General features: G+C 40.7%; 1 protein-coding gene across 11 annotated transcripts in view; it reads right to left on the bottom strand.

Annotated features, from left to right (window-relative positions):
• Nucleotides 1-24,221, bottom strand: part of SCHIP1 (schwannomin interacting protein 1) — a 716,991-nt gene that overhangs the window by 90,309 nt on the left and 602,461 nt on the right. The window contains exon 1 of one of the 11 annotated variants that reach the window (XM_072807887.1): nucleotides 18,245-18,280. The exons of the other annotated variants lie outside the window; for them this stretch is intronic. Within the exon in view, the coding sequence (XP_072663988.1) occupies nucleotides 18,245-18,265 (21 nt within the window). The 5' untranslated portion in view covers nucleotides 18,266-18,280. Of the gene's footprint in view, nucleotides 1-18,244; nucleotides 18,281-24,221 lie in introns of those variants that run through there. 11 annotated transcript variants of the gene reach the window in all.

Raw genomic sequence — 24,221 nt, 5'->3', positions numbered from 1 at the left:
GCAAAATAGTCAGTTTCAAAAACACACAACGACCTTACCAACTCATCAACACCATCGCTGCAGAACTAAGTGGTATCATAGCCTCCTACCAATTTAGAGAAATATAAAAAAACAGTCCTTTATGTTAATAATTTTGCAAGATTAAGGCTGAACATGAAAATGTGGCTCTCCCGAGCAGCAGAAAGCCAAAGACCAAACACAACAGGAAAAGCCAGTTAGTCATGGAAAAATGGATAATTCAGTAGCTGGTTGTTTAAGTCTTTATTCTAACTGGATGACATCATCTAGAAGAAAAACACTCTGGTGCTTGTCCAGAAAGTTTCAGTCACTTCCCTCCTTGATAGAGTGTGTGGTTTTAGTTTTTATCTCCCTTTCATGATTTCATAGCCTTGGTATGCTGTCAGAGTGATTATTCATTCCTCTATGGTCAATGCAAGGCTTCTCTTCACCAAACTGTTCTTGTTCATCAGTACTTTGCTTTGGCACCATGACTCTCAACTCTTTGCATTGAAATTTAGGTGCCACATGTCCAAATTCTCTTTTAGAGTTGTTATCATTGCCTAGTAAGTGTCACAGAAGAAGGGGAACTGTATCTATGCAGATGGGTTTCTCATGGTTATCCCCAGATGTCATTGCCCAGTCATGCTGTTTTCATCTCTGCTTTCCTCTGTGAAGCAGGGGAAGGATGGGTATGTCATCGCTCCACCCTGGCGGGGCTCCTTTGCAAGTAGTAGCGCATCAAAGACTCACTGGATTCCAACTAATCACTTTGTGCCAGCCCAATGACCCAGACTCCTCTCTGATTCCTGCCCTGCTCCTCAAACACGGACCATCTCTTGCCAGATTCTGATGATTCAACATGCTTTACATGGCTTGTATTTCTGCCCTTCTCTCTTCCATTGCCACCCTCTATCTTCACTCAGGAGTGTTTGCACTGTATACCCAGGGCTTCTAATGCACACCTCATGCAGTACACCCCAGACAGACACTGCTCCACAGCCTCCCTCTCACTGCTGGCTTCCCTCCACACATCCTACCTCATGGTCATAGTCCCTATGCAGTCGCTCTTCCACATCTTCATAATTTTACACGTGCTATTCCCTCTGCCTGCAATGCCCTCTATCACATCCTCTTGGCAAATCCAGGTTTAAGATTCTCTTCCTTTGCTCTACTCAAATAAAGTGAATCCTTCCTTTGGGCCACCATCGTGCCTAAGTGCAAACTTTTAGCACATATGTTAACCAATACCGAGATGGTTTGCATGTTAAGCATCTCTATTTGGGAATCAAAACATGGTTTCCAATCTCAGCTCTGCCCCCTTCCCAGCTGTCTTAGTTCATTTGGGCTACTCGGACAAACTACCATGGAATGGGTGACTTAAACAATAGACATTTATTTCACATAATCTGGAGGACAGGAAGGCCAAGATCAAGGTGCTAGCATATTTGGTACTTAGTGAGAGCCGTCTTCCTATATCCTTACATGGTGGAGAGAGGAGTGTTGGCCTCTCTTTTTGTTCTTCTTCTTTTATTTTTTTTTTTAAGATTTCATTTATTTATTCATGAGTCACACACACATACACACACACACACACACACACACACACACACAGAGGCAGAGACACAGGCAGAGGGAGAAGCAGGCTCCATGCAGGGAGCTTGATGTGGGACTTGATCCCAGGACTCCAGAATCATGCCCTGGGCCGAAGGCAGGTGCTAAACCGCTGAGCCAGCCAGGGATCCCCAGCTCTTTTTTTGTTCTTATAAGGACACTAATCCCATCATTAGGGCTCCACTCTCATGACCTCATCTAAACTAATTACCCCCCCCCCCCCAAAGATTCCACACTGCCTAATACTGTGACATCGGGGGTTAGGGGTTGAGCATATGTACTTTGAGGGGGGCACATTCAGTCAGTGACACCAGCTATGATATTGTTATCTCTAAGTACCATCTGTGAATGGAGCCAACAAAAGTAGCCTACCCCATTTAGCTGTCGGCACTATCTTAGGAAGTGATTCTATTGGTGAGAAAACTAAAGCAAAGCGATTAAGCACATTTCCAAATGTCACATAGCTAATAAGCAGGGGAGCAGGGTTTTAGCCCCCAAGCAGTTTGGCTCAGGCCCACATTCTTCACTATTAGAAACCTGTATTCCCTACTAGGAAATGAGCTGGCTAAGTGGTTGAGTTGCCAAGTGTCTAAATTTGGTTCTATCCTGCTCATAGGTCACAGAGTCTTCAGCAGACAGTGTTTGGCAGCAGAACCAGGGCAGAGGCAGGAGGAGCTAATGGACTTACTGCCGGTGTCTGTGTAACCATTTCCAGTTCCTTTACTGAGCCCTTAACTTCAGCCATACTCTCACAGGTCTTCCCATTCTACTTCACTTTCACAAGACCAAACTCAGCATCACTTCTTTCACGACAGATGTAGAACCCTCTCATGAACAATCAAACCTGAATCTGTTGGTGTGTCCCAGGCACTGGTAGTTTTAAGAGGCACTACCCACCTTCTGCTCATCATCTCAATAAGCAGTGAGAATTGAAAAAACCATTGCCAGGAGCTTCCCCTTCCCCTGGGCAGCTTCCTCCATCTCATGATCATCTTTTTGGTGACACTTACAATTCTCTTAGGATCCTGTTTGTTGGCCTCTCATTGGAGTTCCTAATCATTTTAATGCCACGAGAACCCCTTTGGTATTCTGGTGAAGCCTGTGGACCCCTTTATAGAACAATGTTTTTATATGCATATAGCAAAAAACATAGAATTACAAGGAAATCAGTTATATTGAAATACAAATATATTGACCATTAGGAGTGAGTTCTTTGACCTTGACCTTATGGTCAGGAATCTCGACTTCTCCTATCTAGGGGCTGAATACACACTCTGTTGAGAATTACTGTTTTAGTGACAGAAAAGTACTCTACCTGAGGGAAACTTTAGCAATGCACGGTTTCATAGCTGATGAGATTCAAATGTTATGCAATCCATTTCTGAAACAAGTTCCTAGGCATGTGAAAATTTAAAAATTGGTAGCCTTCTAAAAAAATCAATAAAATAAAATTTCTAAATATGGTATCATCACTTCCAGCCTTTGAAAATGTCCCTCTCTTGCTTATCAGCAACTGTAGAAAAGAGATGTGGCTGACTCAGAGTTTTCTGCACTTAAATGAGAAAAATGGGAGGGTCTGAATTTTTTTTCCTGCTGCAGTAGACAGAACAATAGCCTCTCCCAAATATGTCCATGTCCTAATCCCCAGAACCTGTGATTATATTTCCTTACCTGATAAAAGGGACCTTGTAGATGTGATTAAGGGTCTTGGATGGGAAGTTTATCCTGTATTCCAGGGGATGGGGAGATTATCTTGTATTATCCAGGTGTGTCTAATGTAATTACAAAGGTCCTTGTAGATGAAGGTAGGTAAAATCAGAGGAGAATGTAATGACAAAAGCAGAGGTAGGAATGTGGGGCCAGGAGTCAAGGAGTGCAGAAAGCCTCTAGAAGCTAGAAGAGACAAGGAAACAAATTCTCCTTTAGAGCTTCCAGAAGGAATCAGCCCTGCCAATAATTTGATTTTAGCCTTTTAAAACCATTTTGGGTCTCTGACTTCCAGAACTATCACATAATAAATGTGTTATTTTAAGTGACCAAGTTTGCGGCAATTTGTTATAGCAGCCGTAGAAAACTAATAGATCTGCCCATATTTAATAAGCAACAAAATGGTCAATAGACACAGTGTAAGAGAAAGAACCAAGTACACAGATTGGGTGTTTCTTTTATGCCAATATTTTCCAACTAGCTGCAGGTTAGGACCACCTGTGGAGTTTAGATAGATACGTAGATAGACAGATACATAGACAACCAGACAGGCATAGATAGATACAGATACACACACACACACACACACACACACACACACAACGTTAGGGTCCCAAAGGAATCAGGCTCTTAGGATAGGAGAGTGATGCCTTGGATCTGAATATATTACAGGCTCTCAGGGTTTGTGATACGCAGATAAGGCTAAAAACCCTGCCCCAAACCAACAAAAATAGAATAAGATATAGTTTATACATAGCCCTTTTCGTCCAAGGTAAATATATGCTATTTATAAACATTCATATTAATTCTTATAAGCTACTGTGAATCAAGGAGATTACAAACACAAAATAAAAATAAGAAAAGAATCAAATAGTTTGCCTACAGTTATGGCAAATCTGTGACACAGTTAAACAAAGAATCCAAGTTTTTTCTAAAATTTCAATTCAGTACTCTAGTCACTAGATGAGAATCCATCTCCTTACCCCAGCCTATATCAAATCTCCATTCCGATTTGCAAACTGTCAACCTGTAAGCAAGCACGAAAAACCCAGGGCCTGAAAAATGGTTAAGGCACTTGAGTTATTTATTTTTAATTCTCTTATTAAAACTTTAGAAATGAAAAGCCAGCCACCTAAATCTTTTCTGGAGGTAGGAGAGGGAATTGCATAAATCCTAAATAAACTAATAACTTTAAAAGAAAAATTCCCTTCCAGGCCAATGACAACCAAGACGATGATTAACTGTGCAAATGAAACACAAATATCTCAACAACGAAAACTTTGCTATTAAATTTACTAATGTCTAAAATGCCTACCTAAACTATGAATGATTATCAAAATGGTAATAATTAATAACAACCAGGGTGCACCTGGGTGGCTCAGTTAGTTGAGCATCCAACTCTCGATTTCTGCTCAGGTCATGATCTCAGGGTTCTATGGCCCAAAGCCATGGCACTTGACAGGCCCTTAATAAAGGCCTGTTGAACTGCTCTGAATACCATAGAGGGAGGGCACTTTCATTACCAAATCCATCAGTCCTAGAAATGAACACACAAAGGAATTATAGCAAAAAGAGATACCATGAAATTCTAATCTTGAGGAGAAAATGACTCATTTTTTTTCTACACACAAGACACATACACCACAAGATAAGAATACTTATTAGGAGGACAGACTTCTACACCCAAATATGAACATGACTTCAAATAAAATCTCAAAGTAAAATGAGAGTATTACCCAGCATTCTATTCTCTGAGAAACTTAAATGTGATATTAAAAATAAGCTGAGATTTCTGTTTCCTTCATTAACATAAAAGCATTTCCTAACAACTGAGGAACAATCTGTAGGGTAATCTAAATAGATTAACAGATCCCCTCCGCTGTTCTTTACATGAGATCCCTTTATCACAAACACTACCTTTACTTAAGATACTGAGTTTTTAAAATAGAAATAAGTGAGTAAAACTGATAGTAAAGATCCACATAGGAAGGAAGGGAAACAAAGAAAGCCATGAGCCTCTGCTCTATGATACTGAGGCTGAGACTCTGTAAACCACATTTCTCAGGCTTCTTTGCCACCTGGCTCCCTGCTAGATCCTGCCCACAGGAGGCAGTGGACTGATGAATGAGAGCAGAGGAGGAAGATGTTTCATGAGGTCCAGCTCCTTTGGGGCATTCCTCCTGCAGCTGCCGAGAGCACCAGTCCTAGGACAACCCTTCTGTGAACTGTGACTGCCAGATGTACCCCAAGGATGGTCCTCAAGCATGGCTATGTCCCCCCACCCCCTCTACCACAACCCCAGGCTAGGGCCTATCCACATGAGGCATCTCCAAGGAAGATTCTGGTAACACTATCTCTTCCTTTTTGTTCTCTCAATCCTCAAGGTAGTGGTTGCTTCTTGCCATTACTAGTCTCTGGATTACCTTGGTGTCCACTTTTCGTTCTTCCTTTATTTGCATAACCAATTCTCTAGTATTAAATCTACTTCCTGAAACTTGTAGAATGGTTTTCTGTTTGCTGACTGGACCCTGGGAGAGTATGACAATGAAACCAGAAGGTTAATAAACATGAGAATGCACCTGTTTTGTGCCATGTCACTGAGATTGGTATGGATCTACTACTTGTCTACACTGAGGTCCATGCACTAAATAACCCTATCTCCAAGGGCTAAGGCTATTTATTCAAATGTTTTTTTACAAGAAGTTCATGGTAGGCATGGTGTGAGGGGTTATGCAGACTCAGCCCATATTCTGATTTCTCAGAACCAGTTTTAAGGATCTGTCTTTATTCAAGGGGCCAAATTTTTAACACTGATAAAGGCAATTGCAGGATTCTAAAATAAGAATACTAAAACAAATAAAATAAACACAATATTTTTACAACACAACTGGTTCAAATATCTTTATTAAGAAAGGAATCCCATTCTTAATGTGAAATCTAAAAATAGTATAATGGAGGCAGGATGCCAAAGCTCGGGAAAAATGATTTCTAAATGGACATGGAACATTTTGAATATATGAAATGTATAAATGTTTTTTCAGTCAAGTTCCTTTGACTTTGAGAAGATGTGCAAAGAAAGATGGAAATAATCTTGTAAGGGGAGATTGTACCTTTACTCAAATTAACATCCAAGAAAGGAAACTCAACCTATAAAGGGCACACATTAACACATTCTAATGCTGCCCAACTCCTCTTTCATAAAAACAGTATATGTTACATCTAATGAAATCTTACTATAAAAATTAAATGTTTAATGATTTGCCAAAAGTATTTCCAATCTCTGTGGACTTTGAGCCCCACTGTTGAGTAGAGTTTGCAGCACAGAGACAAACTTACATCAGACCAGTAAAAACTAAAGCTTTCCACTTAAAGGATCCATTCCCTCAAACAATGGTCCTGTCTAATCCTTGTACAAAGTCCAGGGAGAGAGGGCTTTGGCTGATAAGAATGTGACCATCCTTGTGTGTGTGTGTGTGTGTGTGTGTGTGTGTGCAGCAAACAATCAACCATCCCATTCCTTGGCTGATTCTCCATCTCCTTCTGCTCAGTGTCCCATGGAGCTGCCCTAGGAGGAACTACCCTTCCCTCAAGCTGATATGATTATTCTGCTCACCATCATGGTTTTAGTTCTTATCGGAAGTCAATAAATTTGCACTGATATTTTACACATCAGCTTGGTAATCTGGAATTATTTGAGTCCATCTCTGAAAAATAAAACTACCTTTCTTATAATCACAAAATGTTTCTGAGCCACGAGGCTAAGGGGCAGATCCTGGATTACATAAAGCAATGATTCTCAAAGTGTGGTCCTTGGATCAGAAGTATCAACATCATCTGGGACTTGTTAGAGTTGCAAATTCCTGGGCCCAACCCCAAATCTCTTGAGTGAAGGGGGTGAAGGCCAGCATTCTGTTTTAACAAGCGCTCCAGGGGATTCTGATGTCTGCTCAAGTTTGAGAGCCTTCAAATTGAAATGACATAGTTATTTGAGGGTGGGTAGGGAACGGATAGTTAACTTTAGATGTCGACTTGGCTAGGCCATCGTGCTCAGTTACTTGGTCAAATGCTAGTCTAGATGTTGTTAATAGAGGTATTTTTTAGATGATTAACACTTAAATTCATGGACTGTGAGTAAAGCAGATTAATTACCCTCTATAATATACTAGGCCTCACTCATCCAAACAGCTGATGGACGCAGGGAAAAGATTGAGGTCCCCAATAGAAAAAAGGAACTCTTGCCTCCAGACTGACTTTGGACTTAAGACTTCAACTCTTGTTGAAATTTCCAGCCTGCCAGCCTGCACTATTGATTTGAGACTTGTCAATCCCAGCAAGAGCCAATTCCTTAACATAAATCTCTCTTTCTCTCTTTCTCTCTCTCTCTCTCTCTCTCACACACACAAACACACAAACATACACACACCTATTGGTTTTGTTTATCTGGAAAACCCTAACACAGGTTTAATGTGTGTGTACATTAGACTAGGATTCTCTTTTCCAGTACTGTATGCTTCAGTGCCTACAATGTAGTAGGTTCTCTATATTTTTGATGTATGTATGAACTGTGGTAAGCCCACTGAGAAAAGGAAGTGGATAATTTGCCCCTGTGAGGGGGCTCTTGGAAAACAGTCAACCCTGAGGACACCTCCCCTAAATTCCTGTGAGCAATAAACGTCTCCTCAGGAATCTTCTAGAGTGTATAGATAACCAACAGGAAATCATATTCAGGAACTGTATTTAGTATTTCTGAGTTTAATTTCTTATAAATGAAAGGATGCTCAGCACTCAGCAGGCTATTCTTAAGATTCCGTTCTATCCACAGGACCCACTGTTTTAAGTGGCATGAGTGCAGTGACTGCATCTTGTCATTTCTGTTATGCCTTATAATCTACAGCATGATTTTAGAGTAGATTCTTATCACTACATTGTTTTTTCTGAAAAGAGTGAAACTGAAAACCTAGTCTCACATACTGTTACTTTTAGTGTTTGCCCCAATACATTAACCTAAAGAATGTACTTTCCTGAGTGATAAGAACAGAACACATGGACGAGGATGCTCCCCGCCACATCTCAGTTAGACGCTCAGCAGAGGCAGCTAAGGACAGAGGCACAGCTTAGTCTCTAGGCTGAATGGATTGTTTCTGAGGGTCAAAAGTCATCTTGATCAGACTATTTGAAAAGTCTGGGATGGTCATTCTATCTGCCACATGAAATCAGAAAAAATAAACATTCTTTGGCTCACCTCCACCCTTGCCTTCTGAAGACCAAGTCAAATTGCTTTGAAAATATGCCAGATTTTTAGTGCTGCTGGACTGCTTCAGGCTGAGTGAGGAGCCAGTCTAAACGTAGGCAGAGGCTGCAGAAAGGAGGACTAGAGCCAACAAAGTAGTCAGTCCTGAGGCTGACTCTTTGAAAACTGTTAAACTACAAAGGAAAAACACTAAGAATTATTTTGTTGGATTTGTTCCCCATTCACCTAAACAAAACAAAACCCCAGAATTTGAGGAAATGGATTCACATTTCATAGCGTATCCCTTCGACCCCCTAAACCCTTAGCAAGGGGTAGACGCTGCGGCAGGCCCTGGTGCAGGCTGACAGTCACTTAGCTTCCACAGACTGGATTTATAGGCCTGAGCCAAGTCTGTGTGAACATGCATGAGGTAAACAAACAGGCAAGGGAAAATTAGAAGAAGGTGCCTCAGCAACTTCTAGTGTTTAAAAGAACCCAAACAAAAGGCAGAGACTCATACCCGATGCTCAACCCAGACAGGGAGCTGCTCTGAAACATATGCCAGGTATCTGCTGCAGAGTGTAAAAGTCTTAGAATGAAAATAATTAGATCTATAATGAACCTTATTAACAAGAAAAAATGCAAAGAAAGGTATTTTCTTCTCGAAACTAAGCAAAACATCTCATTTTGCACCTCCCCCCCAAAGAGGGAGAGAAAAAACTGATTGTGTATTTTAAAGGTTCAGACTGTTTAAAACACAACAAAAAAGAAAATACACATACAACCAAAATATAGAAGATGTATTGAAATGTCCCAATCAAATGAGCAAATGTCCCAATCAAATGAGTATCACAAAAATAAATCTGATGATTTCAACCAGTTTGTGTCATATAAACTAAGTAATCATTGTCTGTGAGAGAATAGCGGTTCCAGTGACAGACAGCTCTTTTGTTTCTGCAAGCAGCAGCGTTCAGCGGGACCCTGGATGTTTTGTTAAAACTTCTGACTAACATCCTCTTTATTCAGATTGATTAGGAAAATATATTTTTCTTTTGACAGAGTTGGGTTGCTTTTAAAGGAATTACTTGTTTCAAATTACATCCTTCTATTGTAGCACTCAAATGTGACACCTTGTGCATAACTCACAACTTGCTGCTCCCCACTTCCCAACAAAAAGCCATGGCCCTGGGGGGATGGATGGCTCTGTATTTACATTCAACCGCACACATCAGCATTTACCAGGGTGAGGCCGCTGGCTGTCAACTCCTGGCTCTTAGTCAATATTTAATCACTGTGCAGTTATGTAGGGAGAAGGAAACATTCCATCTCCCAATACATGCCTTTAATATGAAAAAAGCTTTTATTACATTTATAGAAGCATGGTTAGGCTTTTCAGAAAAGCTATCAAATTGAGAAGTTGCACAACGGGTCTGCTATGGCGTTTTAAGTGTATTGCCATCAATAGGTATATAAAACGAATCATACATAATTGTGATTATTTTTCAAAGTATTACAAGCCTTTGGGTTCACTCTAAAGCCTTTTTTTTTTTTTTTTTTTTAACGGAGAAGGGTTAGAGAAAAACCACGCAATACTTATCTGGTTCATAACCCCTAGATCTAGGTCAGTCTGGGTTATAAAGCAAAGCAACCATGCCAAGGAGAAAATTCCGGATTTCTTTTGACTTCCACTTAATGTTAAAACCTGCACAGTTTTGTTTTTTGATAGAGATTTGTAAATAATCTTCTTAGACCCAGCATGATGCTATTTGGAAGGATAACTAAAGGAACAGAAGCCAATGGTAAAAGAAAAATAGTAATAGAAACTGATGGGTGCCACCCACGTTATAGGGAGTCCTTAGGCTCCAACCAGACAAAAACATTTCATGTTTCTTGTGTAGCAAATGGCCCTTCTAACAAGCTGATCACCTGGGCTGGAGACGTTTTTACCATTTAAATGAGATCTGCAATGTTCCGTAGGAAGGCTCATGCATTACTTACAGTGTCAAGATAAAAGGAAACCAGCAGTGAAGGTGAATCAGAGTAATAAGTATTTAAAATGCTTTAGCTCAAAGGCACAGAGTTCTTCTCTTTCATTCCTTCTACTAACCAGCGACCAGATGAACAGGTGTGGACTTGCTCAACTGGATGACATGTGGCAGGAAACATTTCACTTCAAAGTTGCAAACTATTTGACATTCAACAGTTTTTCATTGTGGGTGGGCAGACGAGAGAATTCGGCTTCACCTCAGCTCCCACAGTTCACTGGTCCTGCACTGATGGATGGGGGAACGGAGGGGTTTCCCTAACTTCCCTGAACCTGCCTGCAGAGCTCTGGATGCTTCTGCGAGGAAGTCCCAGGACTGAGTGCTCACGTGGCTGACATTAGAATGCCTGACTCTTTGCCCCCAATCCTGTCAACATCTGGCATTTCAACATTTCTGCCCCATCTCAGGTCAGTGTGCCTAAAGCTTCAGGTAAATCCCAAGGAGCTCATAAAGGAGCAAGGCTGGGACTCCCTTTTAACATATTCCCAGCCCAGAGGATACGAACCCCACAAATACGCCAACGAACCCCACAAATATGTCAACGCCTCTAAACCAAAACACTCAAGAATTTCCTGGTGCCTGAGAAGTTTAACATTAATTCACTACTGAATTCAAATAGCTTCTTCCCACTTAATTCCCTAAAAGGCTCCATTCGCCACAGTACCCCAATTCTCTGGGTACAAGGAAATGACATTTCAAGCATTGTGTCTATCATTAAACCCTCTGCAGCATAAAAAATATTTTAAATTTACTACAGGAAAATTGCACGGTTATTTTATTGTATAAAAGGTGGTTTTTAGGAGTAGTGGTGGAAAGTTCCATAAATGAAGTGCAGACTCAGATGTCTGGGGTGTGTTTGTTAGGAAGGAGAGCAATTTTCCTCAGACTAGTCCTGACTTGATTTCCACAAACCTTTCCAAACGCCTTCCCTGGCCCCTCACCCCCATCCCCACCTGCCGCAGCTCCCTGGGGCAGCTCTGGCCATCCCATGGGTTGGGAACCCACCCCCACTGGGTTCCTTTCTCTCCAAGTCTTGGGTCAGCTGTCCACCTGAGCTGCCTCAGCAGGTGCCGAGGGAGAGGCTTCTAGTCTCCCTGACCTGCCTTCACAGCACTTATCTCAGAGATTAAATAACTACCTGAGGAAGTTGTTTAATGTCCACCTCTCTCATCAAAATAAATATGCGACTTGGACATAGCTCAGAGCCATTTCATCTCCCTAGGGTCCAGCAACATGCAGCTACTGGATATAAGTGGCTGTTAAGTGAATAAGTACATGATTGGACAAGAAAAAAAAAATCACAGGATGCACTGGGTTCTGTTGTAGCCTGAGCCCCCTCTACTTCACCCTACCCAACCTTGTTATCCTTCCTGGGCCTTTAGATGGTCATTTCTTTTGCTTCAGATGCCCCAGATGATGCTACTGCTGAAAGTGGTACCAGGACTTCTGCAAGGAAAGCTCTCTGGGTGTGTTGCCCATCACATGGCAAAGACTCTGAGGCATGTTCCATTATTTATGGCTGCCAATAACTTAGTCACCCACAGTCCCATTCTAGAGGCAAAACAATTTATGAGGAGCAGCTAGCTCAGGATTGGGTGTCAAGAGAGCAGGAATGCACCATTTTATCTCTCTGAACCTCCGCTCAACCAGAGGATTATTATGACTCCTTCAAACCAACATGTAGGGCAAGTTTTTGACTAGTCTTAATGGACTAGACAGATTTATTAGAAACAAGCAATAGGGGTATTCCTGGGAACCTTCAAAGAGAAGGGAAGAAACATAAAGTTATGCATTTATGTTCAAATGAATTTATTTTTTTTTTACTTTTTTTTATTTTTAAAATTTAAATTCAATTAATTAACATACAACGTATTATTAGTTTTAGAGGTGGAGTTCAGTGATTCATCAGTCTTATATAACGCCCAGTGCTCATTACTACATCACATGGCCTCCTTAATGCCCATCACCCAGTTGCCTTATTTGCCCAGCCCCCTCCCCTCCAGCAACCCTCAGTTTGTTTCCTATGATTAAGAGTCTCTTATGGTTTATGTCCCTTTCTGATTTTGTCTTGTTTTATTTTTCCCTCTCTTCCCCTATGATCCTGTTTTGTTTCTTAAATTCCATGTATGAGTGAGATCATATGATAAATGTCTTTCTCTGATTGACTTATTTCACTCAGCATAATATCCTCTAATTCCATCCACATTGTGACAAATGGCAAGATTTCATTTTTTTGATGCCTGAATAAGATTCCATGGTATATATATGCCATTTCTTCTTTATCCATTCATCTGTCGACAGGCATCTGGGCTTTCTCCATAGTTTGGCTATTGTGGACACTGCTGCTATAAACATTGTGGTGCAGGGGCCCCTTTGGATGATTACATTTGTATCTTTGGGGGTAAATACCTAGTAGTGCAATTGCTGGGTCATAGGGTTACTTTTAATTTTTTTAAAGATCCTATTTATTCATTTGCGAGAGAGAGTTCGTGCAAGTGGGCAGAGGAGTGGAGGGAGAGGCACAAGCAGACTCTACTCTGAGCACAGAGCCCAACACAGGGCTTGATCCCATGACCCCGAGATCATGACCTGAGCTGAAATCAAGAGTTGGATGTTTAACCAACTGAGACACCCAGGCACCCCTTGAATGAATTTTTAATTAATTAAATAAAAGTTTTCATTTATGAAGAAGTCTCAGATAGCACCTTGTGAGTATAAGCAGATATTGTATATCCAGAGATTACAGATGTCCAGATGTGGCCACAGTCATTAGCAAAGACAAGCAGTTATCATGTAATGAATGTCAGAGAGCCTAAATTCCAAGTATCTGGTGTAGCAGTTTTACTAGTTGAAAGTGGAAAGCACATGGCCCTTGGAGCCAGCGAGACCCACACTAGCTCTGTGATCCTGCCTTATATAAGCTTCAGCTCCGTCATCTATAAAATAGAAGTAACAGCATCCACCTCACCTCACTGTGAGCATTAGGCACAATAAATAAAAAGCAGTCAACTCAGTACCTGCCCATAGTTGGCACTCAGTAAGTAATAGCTATTGTTATTATCATTAAAACAGGTTTGACATGTTTATCTCTACTTCTCAGAGCATCATCACCCTCTCCAGCAATATGTCATATTTGTGTGCTTACCGGATTTAGGTCAGCCTCCCCCACTTGGCTACAAGCTCCATGAGGGCAAGAAGCCTCATGACATGACAGCTCCAAGTGAGCATCTGCTCATCCTCCTCCTCCATACCTAACACATAGTAGGCGTTCAATATGTCTTTACTGACTGAATAGGCCACGAAGAAAAAAATAATGGCATATATTAGGAAGGACTTGGCAGACATCATTTTGTGGACTATGTTTTGCTGAAAAGCTTCACATAAGCAGTTTTAAAATCTAGCTCTTGGGGCGCCTGGGTGGCTCAGCAATTGAGCCTCTGCCTTAGGCCCAGGGTGTGATCCCAGGATCCAGGATGGAGTCCCACATTGGGCTCCCTGCGAGGAGCCTGCTTCTCTCTCTGCTGGTGTCTCTGCCCCTCTCTCTTTCTCTCTCTCTCTCTCTCTGTGTTTCTCATGAATAAATAAATAAATCTTTAAAAAAATTTAAAAAATAAAATCTAGCTCTTATTCCAAAACGAACTCAAAAAGTTTTTTTAAAACTCAGAGACTGGCTACACTTAGATCAAACAGGAGCACAGTTTCTACAAAATAAAGAATGGTTAGAAGATATTCTCTAATTCACATTAAACATTTATAGGAGATTTTATACCAAGATACCAGTTGTTTGTATCCTAATAATCATTAGGAGGCTACGACTACTATTCTGGGCCAGGTCTGTCTGATTCCAGAGCCTGCTGATAACTACTTCCTTATACAAAGTCTCGGCTGCATCACAAGAACACGTTTGGACTGGCATCAGAGGGAACTGAGGTAATGCCTGCTGACGTTTCAGCCCAGTGTTTGAATCTTGGTATTAGCATCACCAGCCATAGGTTGAACCCTATATGAGTTAACTTTGATCCTTTCCAAGGCTACTGATATCACCCTTGGATCTGCCCAGTCATCCCATAAATGGGTACCATGAGTCATGGGGCAGGGGAGTAGAATGAGGGTGTGTGGACAAGATGCCCAGGGTGGATAAGACAGGAGGTCTCTGTGCAGGATGTCAATGTTCTGTTTATGACACCTCCAAAGTCTCTCTCTTGCTATGTGTACTTATTTCCTCATTGTAAAATGAAGGGGATTGGGCCAGATGAGCTTTAAGGTCCATTCCACCTTTGATATTCAATGATTCTGTGAGAGACTCTAAAATATTTGACTTCTATTTAGTGATATTGAGCCTACAGATACCATATATGAACTTGACTCATAAGTCAGTGGTGTTATTAGTTAGGGTTCCTGATTTGAAAGCGAGAAAACCAACACCAGCTGATCTAAACTCTCAGACTCAACAGGAAGTAGACACTGGGGCAGCAACTAGAGACATAGAAAAAAAAGGGAGACAGGGAAGGTCAGGCAGCAGAAGCAGGCCATGGTCCCTCACGGCAAGGGCTTGGCAGCAGTCATCTCTGCGAGGGCCTCCAGCTGTTCTGAGGGCCTTGTAGTGAGCGCTCTAGTCCCAAAGTCCCAGGGAAGCTCTTCTACCTGCAGCAGAGCCAGGGGAAGGAGATTCTAGGGCTGAGGTTCCAGAACATGAGTCAGACATTTTCAATTACCCTTCCACCAAAATCATACACAGCAGGAAAGGGAAACTCCCTAAAAGGAAACTGGGCGCTATCAGGAAGCGTAACTTATGCTGGGCACAAAGTCCATGAACATCCACCATGCGTGAGGGCGAACCTAAGAATACAGAGGTCAGGGATGCCAAAACATCCTGTCCTCCAGCACAGCATCTAATGAATTCCAAGAGAGTATGTAAATTGATGTATTTATTCAAAACATTCTGGTCTAGAAAGCACAGCTCCCAATGTGATTTTATGGGTTTTGCTGAAAGAAACATTTACTTAGTAGTATCATAATCCACAGTACATTGAACATGTAATTAGTAAAAGAATTCTGGGAAATTTGAACAAGTCTAAGAGGAAATCACTGATCCTGTCAGCCAAGCCAGGCCACCAAAGGCAGAGAATGACTAACCAGGAAACCCTCTTTATGAGAAATCACTGAGTCACAGGGATAGCCTACTGCTGACAAAACCATGTCTGGTGCCCATTGGTAGTAGTTTAGTTTTTAAAATTCCGATGATTCGGTCAACAAATATTAAACATCCTGATAGGTCAATCCTTTTTTCCAGGCCTGCAAGAGTGCAAGAGTCTCATACCCATTACCTCACTGTTTCTAATCCGTGAAATCTCCCAAATGTGTTCCCACAACATATCACTCATGTCACATCTTGAGTGGTGCTCACCCCCCAGATCACTTACAGCTCTCTCTAGTCAACTCACTCCCTACTGCCTGAACTTTCATACCACTTGCAGAACCTTTGCAATTCCACCAGAAGCTTAACTTTAAAGAACAAGCGCCTTCTTTAGCAGAAAAGCGGATTTCTAAAGACAAACAAACAGACAAATGACTTGGATGTTAGTGAACCAAATAACATTCCAGAGGACAATGACAACTTATGGCCATTCTACAGCCCAAAGGAAAGGGACGATGGCCAAGTATGTAATTTATGCTATAGTTAAGAAATCCCAACACAGCCCCACAATCCCCTCCTGATGAGAGGAGTGGTACCCTCTTCCAGTTTGTGTATGCTTCTCTCCTTACTTGTCCTGCTCTTTGGTTTCACTGCACATGCTTTCCCCACAGTGCAGCCAGAGTTCCCATCTACGAGAGACCCGGTGAGGCAACCCGGTTGGGAGAAAAGCTAGGAGAATGGTCTTCAAAACACATTAACATGGGGCACCGGGGTGGCTCAGTGGTTGAGCATCTGCCTTTGGCTCAGGTTGTGATCCTGGGATCCAGTCCAGCATCAGTCTCCCTGCAGGGAGCCTGCTTCTCCCTCCACCTATGTCTCTGTCTCTCTCATGAATAAATAAATAAAATCTTAAAAACACACACACACACTCACACACACAACACATTTACAGGCAAACACACAGCAGAATATTTGCTTAGGCTTCATGTTCGCTTGGGATGACTTTGTGGGGAGGTAAGGGAGACTATGGAAGAACCTAGCTCTCCCCCTCTCAAGCCACAGTCGACAAGGATCTATTACTTACTACCTTTGGTGACTAGTTGCAATACCTTTTTAATGGTAAAAGCTAATATAAATCCAAATAAAGCCTGTAGTTTAGGTGATAATATAGTGTCAATGTTTGTTTCTTAGTGTTGACGAGTGTGCCACAGTTACACGAGATGTTAACATCAGGAGGAGCTAGTGACCGATATTTATGAGCTTTCTGTACTATCTTTGTAATTCCTCTGTAAATCTAAAGTTATTCCAAAGTAAAAAGTCGTGTTTGAAAAGCTAAATGAACAACGTTTCCTATTTTTCTAAAGGAAAGTAAATCAAGACCCCAAACTTGTCTTGTTTGTTTGAAATCTGTGTTGACTTTGTACTTAGAGCCAGCAGTTCTAAAGAGGAAAAAGAAAAAAAAAAAAAAAACAAACTTCCTAACCTCTATATTTCTAACATTATATTTGGTAGTAACAGATGAAATTAAATATATGATTCAGTAATATTGAGGTTTTCATTAGATTCTATATAATAACAAGAAATGTTATCAAAACTCACTTCTACTACTACTATCCCTTGAATTAAATGGTCTCAGATGAATTTCCAGCAGATAAAAGAACTGAGACCATTTACTGTGTGTATGTGTGTGTGTGTGTGTGTGTGTGTGTGTGTGTGTGTGGTTAAGGTAACTTTTTCTTAAAGAGTTCTTCCTTTTTCATTATTCATAAGTAATAAAAAAAGAAATCATAATATATTTCCCTGAATCCAAATAAAAAAAATCAGTTTCTGAACTGCTTTGAAGATGAAAGAGAAAAGCAAATCCTAAGTAATAGGATGCGTATAAAAATTAAGTAAAACAGAATAAAGTGTACACTGTTATCTCTTTTTCTGTCCCTCTGGATGTTATTGTTTCAAATTATTTTAAGCACTGAAAGAGGTAGGGGAAGTGACTTCTGGTAGTCAGTAAATCCGAACATTTCTTCCTGAGTTTTCTTCCCTAGCATCTCTCATTTCTAGTATCTCACCAGACTTCTCAGCAAGCTACTCCCACCTCACCCAACTCACTCTCACTTGAGGATAAGTCATTTTATCTCTCTGGGTCTCAGTTTTTTTCATCTGTAAAACGAAGAGCTTGGATTTGGTGTGGGAAGGGAAGCTGGTAGCCCAGGAGCCGTATTTTGAAGAACTGATATGCTTGTTAGCCCTACAAAATTATGTGTGGTTTTTCTTTTTTAAGTTACTTGCCAAAATTTCATACTCAAGATATTTCTCACAAAAGCCTGGTCTTGGGAAAAAAAAAAAAAAAAAAAGCCTGGTCTTGGGCTTCTCCTGATATATCAGAATGCTGAGATTGTATCCCAGCATGGCAACAAATCAGCCAGTAGGAAAGAACAGCTGCCCCTTTATGGCTGGGACACGCTCTCTAGCTCACCCGGGCCCCGCTTCCCCCGACCCACTGCCCTCATTAGTTACCTGCGCAGCCTCTGGAAGCATCTGGGTTTGCCATCCTTGCGGTGGATTCCTTCCCAGCTCTAATAATTCTCATTCCCAGTGTGATTGCTTATTAGTAAAGCCGAGTTCTAATTAGGCTGCCAGCACACTGGAATTTCTGTCAGGGTCTCACTTGTATGTCAGTAGGCACCCAACAGTTATACCTTTGCTTTGTTGAGCGTTTCTGTAGGAAACACAAGAAAAATAAATCTAATATCGAAACCACCATATGGCAGTAAAGCAGGTATATTCAAAAAGTTCTAAAGTTACTGCTACCCAAAGTTTTTCTTCTAGAACAAGATCTGACTTTAAGGGCTATTTGGGTCAGACCATGGGGCCACTGTAGGCTGGGTAACGACTCTAGCAGGAGATCACTGGTTGCATAATTTGAGTATTCAAAAATAAAATCCCAGTGGTCTTCTCCCTTACTCCTTACCAATTTTAGACTGGTAATAAAAAGGGCAGAGCACTTAAGATGCAGTTGCTCATAATAAAATGTCAGACCAGGTCAAAATGGACCAAAAATTATGTAAGATTGCACAAAGAAAAAAAAATTGTCTGCAATTTTCATAAGTGGTATAATTTTTAGCTACTGGTGCCATGAGGAGAAAAACAGAAGTCTAAATTGGTTTTGAAACTATTTGAAAACATGTTATTTTTATAGGAGTTGAGATTAGCCTTTAAGTTTTCTTCTAAGAAGACACTGTGCAGGTTCCCAGAGGTCCAGGCCCTTCTTATTTTAGAAATAAGTTTAATGCTACTCTTTCTGTACGTGGGGGAAGGGGGGTACGAGCTATTACGCTGCTGGACCCGACATCAGAAATGCCCCAGCATTTCGTAACATAGCAGCTTTTTTGGTTCTGTTTTTATTTTTTAATGCTCTAACCTCAAATCTAAATTTACAACACTGCTGGAGATCTTAGGAATTATAAGGAAATTACCTCACTCCCTTTAAACTTTTTTAGACAGCAAAATTCTTTCCATATATGGCAAACCCAGAAGGAAGCAGAATCAAATTACGTTAGTTTAGTAGTTGCCACAACTTACCTGTTGTTTTGTTCTGAACATGCCTATGACCCATTTGTGACTGAGGGGACCTCAGCCACTGCTAGCAGGCCTGGGTTGGGGGGGGGTACCTGGCCTAATCTCCTCATCACCAGGTGATCCATGAGGTTAACTGTCCAGGGGCCCTGGTCATCAGAGGAGAAGCCACTTTCATACAGACTTTGAGTTGGTTCTCTAAAGACAAGGGACCCGCACACACATGAAAGAAGAAACAGACCGCAGGCTAAGGATCACAGCGGGGGGATCCTAGAGGAGGCAGCAATGGGTGTGCATCGCTGAGAGGGAAACACATCAGCTCCAGGGAGCTCAAGGAAGTCCTGGCAGGCAATCTGCCACCTGGAGGCCTAGCTGTGAGGCCACAGAGCCTGCACTCTGTCCTCTGTCCTTTTTCAAGCACCCTAAACACCAGCCTCACATTTTCTTACTAGATGCTTTTTGTAAAAAACAAACAAACAAAAACCCAACTCTACAAACAACTCGGACATTCATTTCTATAAGAAAGAATTTTGAAGGATCAATCATCTCTACGAGGACATGGGCAATAAAACCCTCTTGAATTGATAAACTTGCAGAAATTAGCTGCTGACTAATGCATGGCTTCTTGTAACCCATAAAAACTGAAGCTTTTTAAAAATATATATATACTATGCTAATATCCCAAGGAAGAAAGATCCACAACCACTTTCAAGAAGCATAAATGCCAAGGAGAAACTTTGAAAAATGGAAGGAAATAAAAGAAGAAAAAAGATGAATATGATATTGCTGATGATGGATATACCAAAAAAAGGTCATTCAATTACAAATTAGTATAAAATATTTGGGTGGAGATTCAAGGGTATCAGAATGTACAGATACAAGTGGCAATTGTTAGGAAATCTGATATATAAAACTAGACAGAAAAAAACTGGTACCTCTTTTGCTTCCAGTAAGCTCTACTTTAATACAACTTCACATCAGTTACAGGCAACTAAAAATATTTTACAAGTACTTTAAAAAAAAAAAACATCAACCTGGAGCTGAACAAACACTGGCTGAGTTCATTCCTGTAACCTGAGTATTTCATGGCCTAAGCCATCATCCTTTAAATTACATTAACTTTCTGGAGAAAATACCACCAAAGTAGAATACTTTTGAATATTTTCCTTTTCACCAAAGGAAAATAACATCACAAAAGGAAGTAGTAGCCAAAAACAAAACAAAGCAAAGGAATAAACCAAGAGCATCTGAAACAGTGCAGGCTCTTACAGATTTGATGAGGCTTGGCTAAGTGAAGGAGAATGGTTATTACAAATGTCATGGACCTGACAAGAAGAATTAGCGATGTCTCAGTTCTACACATTTAAGTGAGAAACTAAGAAATATCACTTGGGGATCATAAAAACCCAAACACAGGGGCACCTGGATGGCTCAGTGGGTTGAGCATCTGCTTTTGGCTCAGGTCATGATCCCAGGGCCCTGGGATCGAGCCCAGCATCAGGCTCCCCACTTAGTGGAGAGTCTGCTTCTCCCTCTCCCCTTGACCCTTCCCCCTGCTATGCTCTCACTCTCTCAAATGAATAAAAAATCTTGAACAAAAAAACAAAACAAAACAAAAACCCAAACACATCTCCTTTTCCTGAGGTCTACTTTTCTATTCCTTGTTCTCACCCACATTCTGACAAAACCTGATGTCCTAATGGAGACTATTTCATGGGCTGCTATTGAACACCACAAATTCTCTTCTCTCTAGTTTTTTCTTGGTTGTTATTTTCCCCTTTGGGAGGCTTGCAATCAATTACTCACTTAAAATTGTACTTTCACTTGTGGGTGCGCTGCACAGATATCTTTTCTCCCTTATTTTTCTTGAACCCTGGCTCCACCTCATGGCCTGACAGTCAACGGGAGGACTTTGTCTGTGGAAGTGACCTGCTCAAGGGTGAGCCTGAACTCTCCCACTGCTCCCCTCTCCGTCTTCTAGAACTCAGGATGCTCCTTGCAAAGTTCTCAAGTGCCAGCCATCATCTGGGCCCATAAGAGAGAAGAACCATGTGGCCAGTGATGGCAAGGAGGCTGCACAGAAAGGAAAAGGAGCACTGATAGAAAATATCATTGGCTCATGGAGAGCACTGTTCTGTTGGTGGAAATATACACAGTGATGAGCCGAAGTCTGAATGGAAGAAAGCAATTTTATAATTGCCTGAAAATGTTGGTTTAACAAAGGAAAAAGAGAAACAAACAATAAAATGAAAACTTCTGATCAAGTTCTAAAAAGTAGAATCTACTTCCAGACTTGGGGAGGCCTGGGTTGAGGACATTGGGTAAAGTTGGGTAAAGGTGTTTAATCTCCATAGACCTATTTCTGCCCTTGAAAATGGTAAGGGTTGGATGAGATGACCTCTTAGATCCTTTCTGCCTTTAAAATTCTATTACTTTTCTATTAAAAATGTTCAGTTTCATAATTGACACTTGAATTTCTACATACAATTGTATGCAAAATAATCCCCTAGTTACTGACATTATAAAGCATCATCTGGTCCAGCTCAAGGAGCAAAAAGTGGTTAAGAAAATCATTTGCAAAGGCCCTTTTTGTTAAAATACCTGGGGCTGAATTTCGAAAGTAAGAAAACAAAGACCATTCATATCTTCAGGGGCAAAGGTCTGGGAGTAAAAACAAATTTCTCTTTTTAAATGCAAATGTAATGTCATAGAGTTTAGATAAGTTTTTAAGAAAGGACCTGGAATTAATATTACTAGCACTTGGGTAGATAAGAGACACACTCATGAACAGATAATTGAGAATATAAGATAGTGTCACTGAAGCAGAGTCAGAATTGACAGGTCTGGTCTGAGTTTTGTCAGGTTTGGGACTTCAGGTAAATCCCCTGAATCTTCCTGGGCCTCAGTATTATCATCTTTAAAATGAAAATAATTACTGCCTTGTTCAAGTTTTAGGTGTCACGAGGATGGAATGTGATAAGATGAAAATACTTTAAACTAGAAAGCCTTTTTTCAAAACGTAAGTATGCAGAAGTGGTACACAAGTGGAATAAAAAGTTCAGAAAGGCGAGCTGATCAGATACAGTGTCCCAAAGAGGTGAGGCCCTGAGTCAGAATGCGCCTTGGAGAAGCAAGTGTTGGGCATTTGGTGGACAGAAGCATCTAGACCTGCTACAAAGCAAAGGGCTCATGCCAGGTCTTTCTGAGTGAATGAGGAATGCCAGGCAAAGGATCTGGAGTTGGAAGTGTGGCAGAGCCGGAAAAAGAAGGAAGGTGACAGGGTGTCAGTGGTGAGATGTTCATAGAGTTCAGTGAATGTGTGATGAGAATGTCTACAACTGTTTCTCAGATATGCACTCTAAAAGTTTTCCTTAGGATGTTTTAAAGGACCACTATGTGCAGACCAATTGGTAGGCAAAGATGTCCTTTAGTCCAACCATGACACTATCAAAAAGGGCTGTTCTACTATAGGACGGGCCATGTGATGGTAGTTTAAATACACACAGAGCCCTGGAACATGTAGGTCACTTGCAATCTAATTTGTTTTTAAGCCAACCATATATTTCTTTAAAGTCTTGAGTACACACTAATGGATAGAGCAGCCTTTGCAGCTCTTAAACAAATATCAACATAAATCAGAAAAACAGGCAAAGATGACACTAAACATTTCAAGGTAAAAGGTTGAAGCACAGGGTACATTTAGTCCTGGTAGTTTCTGATTATGATTAAAAAAAAAAGATTTAACAATATCATGTAGTGTCCTCTAACAGGAATAAGAGATAGTTATACACCACACAGAATATTTTCACTGCTGTGCCCCAGGCTGCCATAACACATGATTTATTAAACTTACAAATTTTACAATATTTTGTAGAAGTAATAAAGACCTCTTAACTCAGTCTATAAAAATGGGAATTCATATAATTTAAACATAGCCCAAATAACTACAGAAACAAGCTACTCAGCCATTCAAGCTACGTCAGTGGTGTCACTGATGGGAAAGGAGGACCGCAGCTGGAATTCTCACAGAATAATACACTGAAAAGAACCTGTAATTACTACCATTCTAGGAAAAAATATAGGCTATTTGAAGTTTGCTACTAGTTAATAGCAAAAACAAATAAAAAGACAAATTATTTTCAAGTACTTAGGAAAAAAACTTCAGGAGAATTTGCTTTCAATTAACACACCAATTAAAATTATTCTTATCTTCTCATTAAAAGAGGAAATACACCTGTCACAGGCACTAAAAATAATAAAACCATAATTAAAATGTGTTGGGTCTACAACTAGAACTCTTCTCTAATTCAAAAATGGGTATTTTTGAACAGTGGGCATAATGACTCCGATTGGGTGCAAGATGTGATCCTGGTACTATCACTGTTTCAAGAGAGAGGGAAGCAATCACCCCAGTCACCCGAAGAGAGATGTTCTGCAAGTCCCCAAGGACACAGATGGAACAGAGCAACCAGTGGGACAGGAAGCCAAGGTTACAGGGAGCACATGAATAATCACGGTGACAGAAGCATAAAATGGTGCAGCTTCTTTGGAAAACAGGCAACTTCTACAGTTGCCTACCATATGATCCAACCCTTCTACTCCTAGGTATTTACCCAAGAGAAAAGAAAGAATATGTTGCTATGAATTAATTCCAGCACTTTCATGAGTCATGGAAACTAGAAACAACTCAAATGTCCATCAATAGGTAAATAGGGTATATCCATAAAATGAAACACTACCTAGCAACAGAAAGTAATGAGCTATTGACATACAAAACAACATAGATGAATCACAAAATAATTACAGGCTGAGTGAAAGAAGCTAGACAAAAACTGAGTACATATTATATGATTCTACTTACATTCATTTTAGAAAAAGCAAGCTAACCTACAATGATAGAAATAAGACCAGTGGTTGC

The sequence above is a fragment of the Canis lupus genome, chromosome 31 (assembly GCF_048164855.1).
Source record: "Canis lupus baileyi chromosome 31, mCanLup2.hap1, whole genome shotgun sequence".
NCBI classification, from domain to species: domain Eukaryota; kingdom Metazoa; phylum Chordata; class Mammalia; order Carnivora; family Canidae; genus Canis; species Canis lupus.
This window is presented reverse-complemented; position numbering and strand designations above follow the sequence as displayed.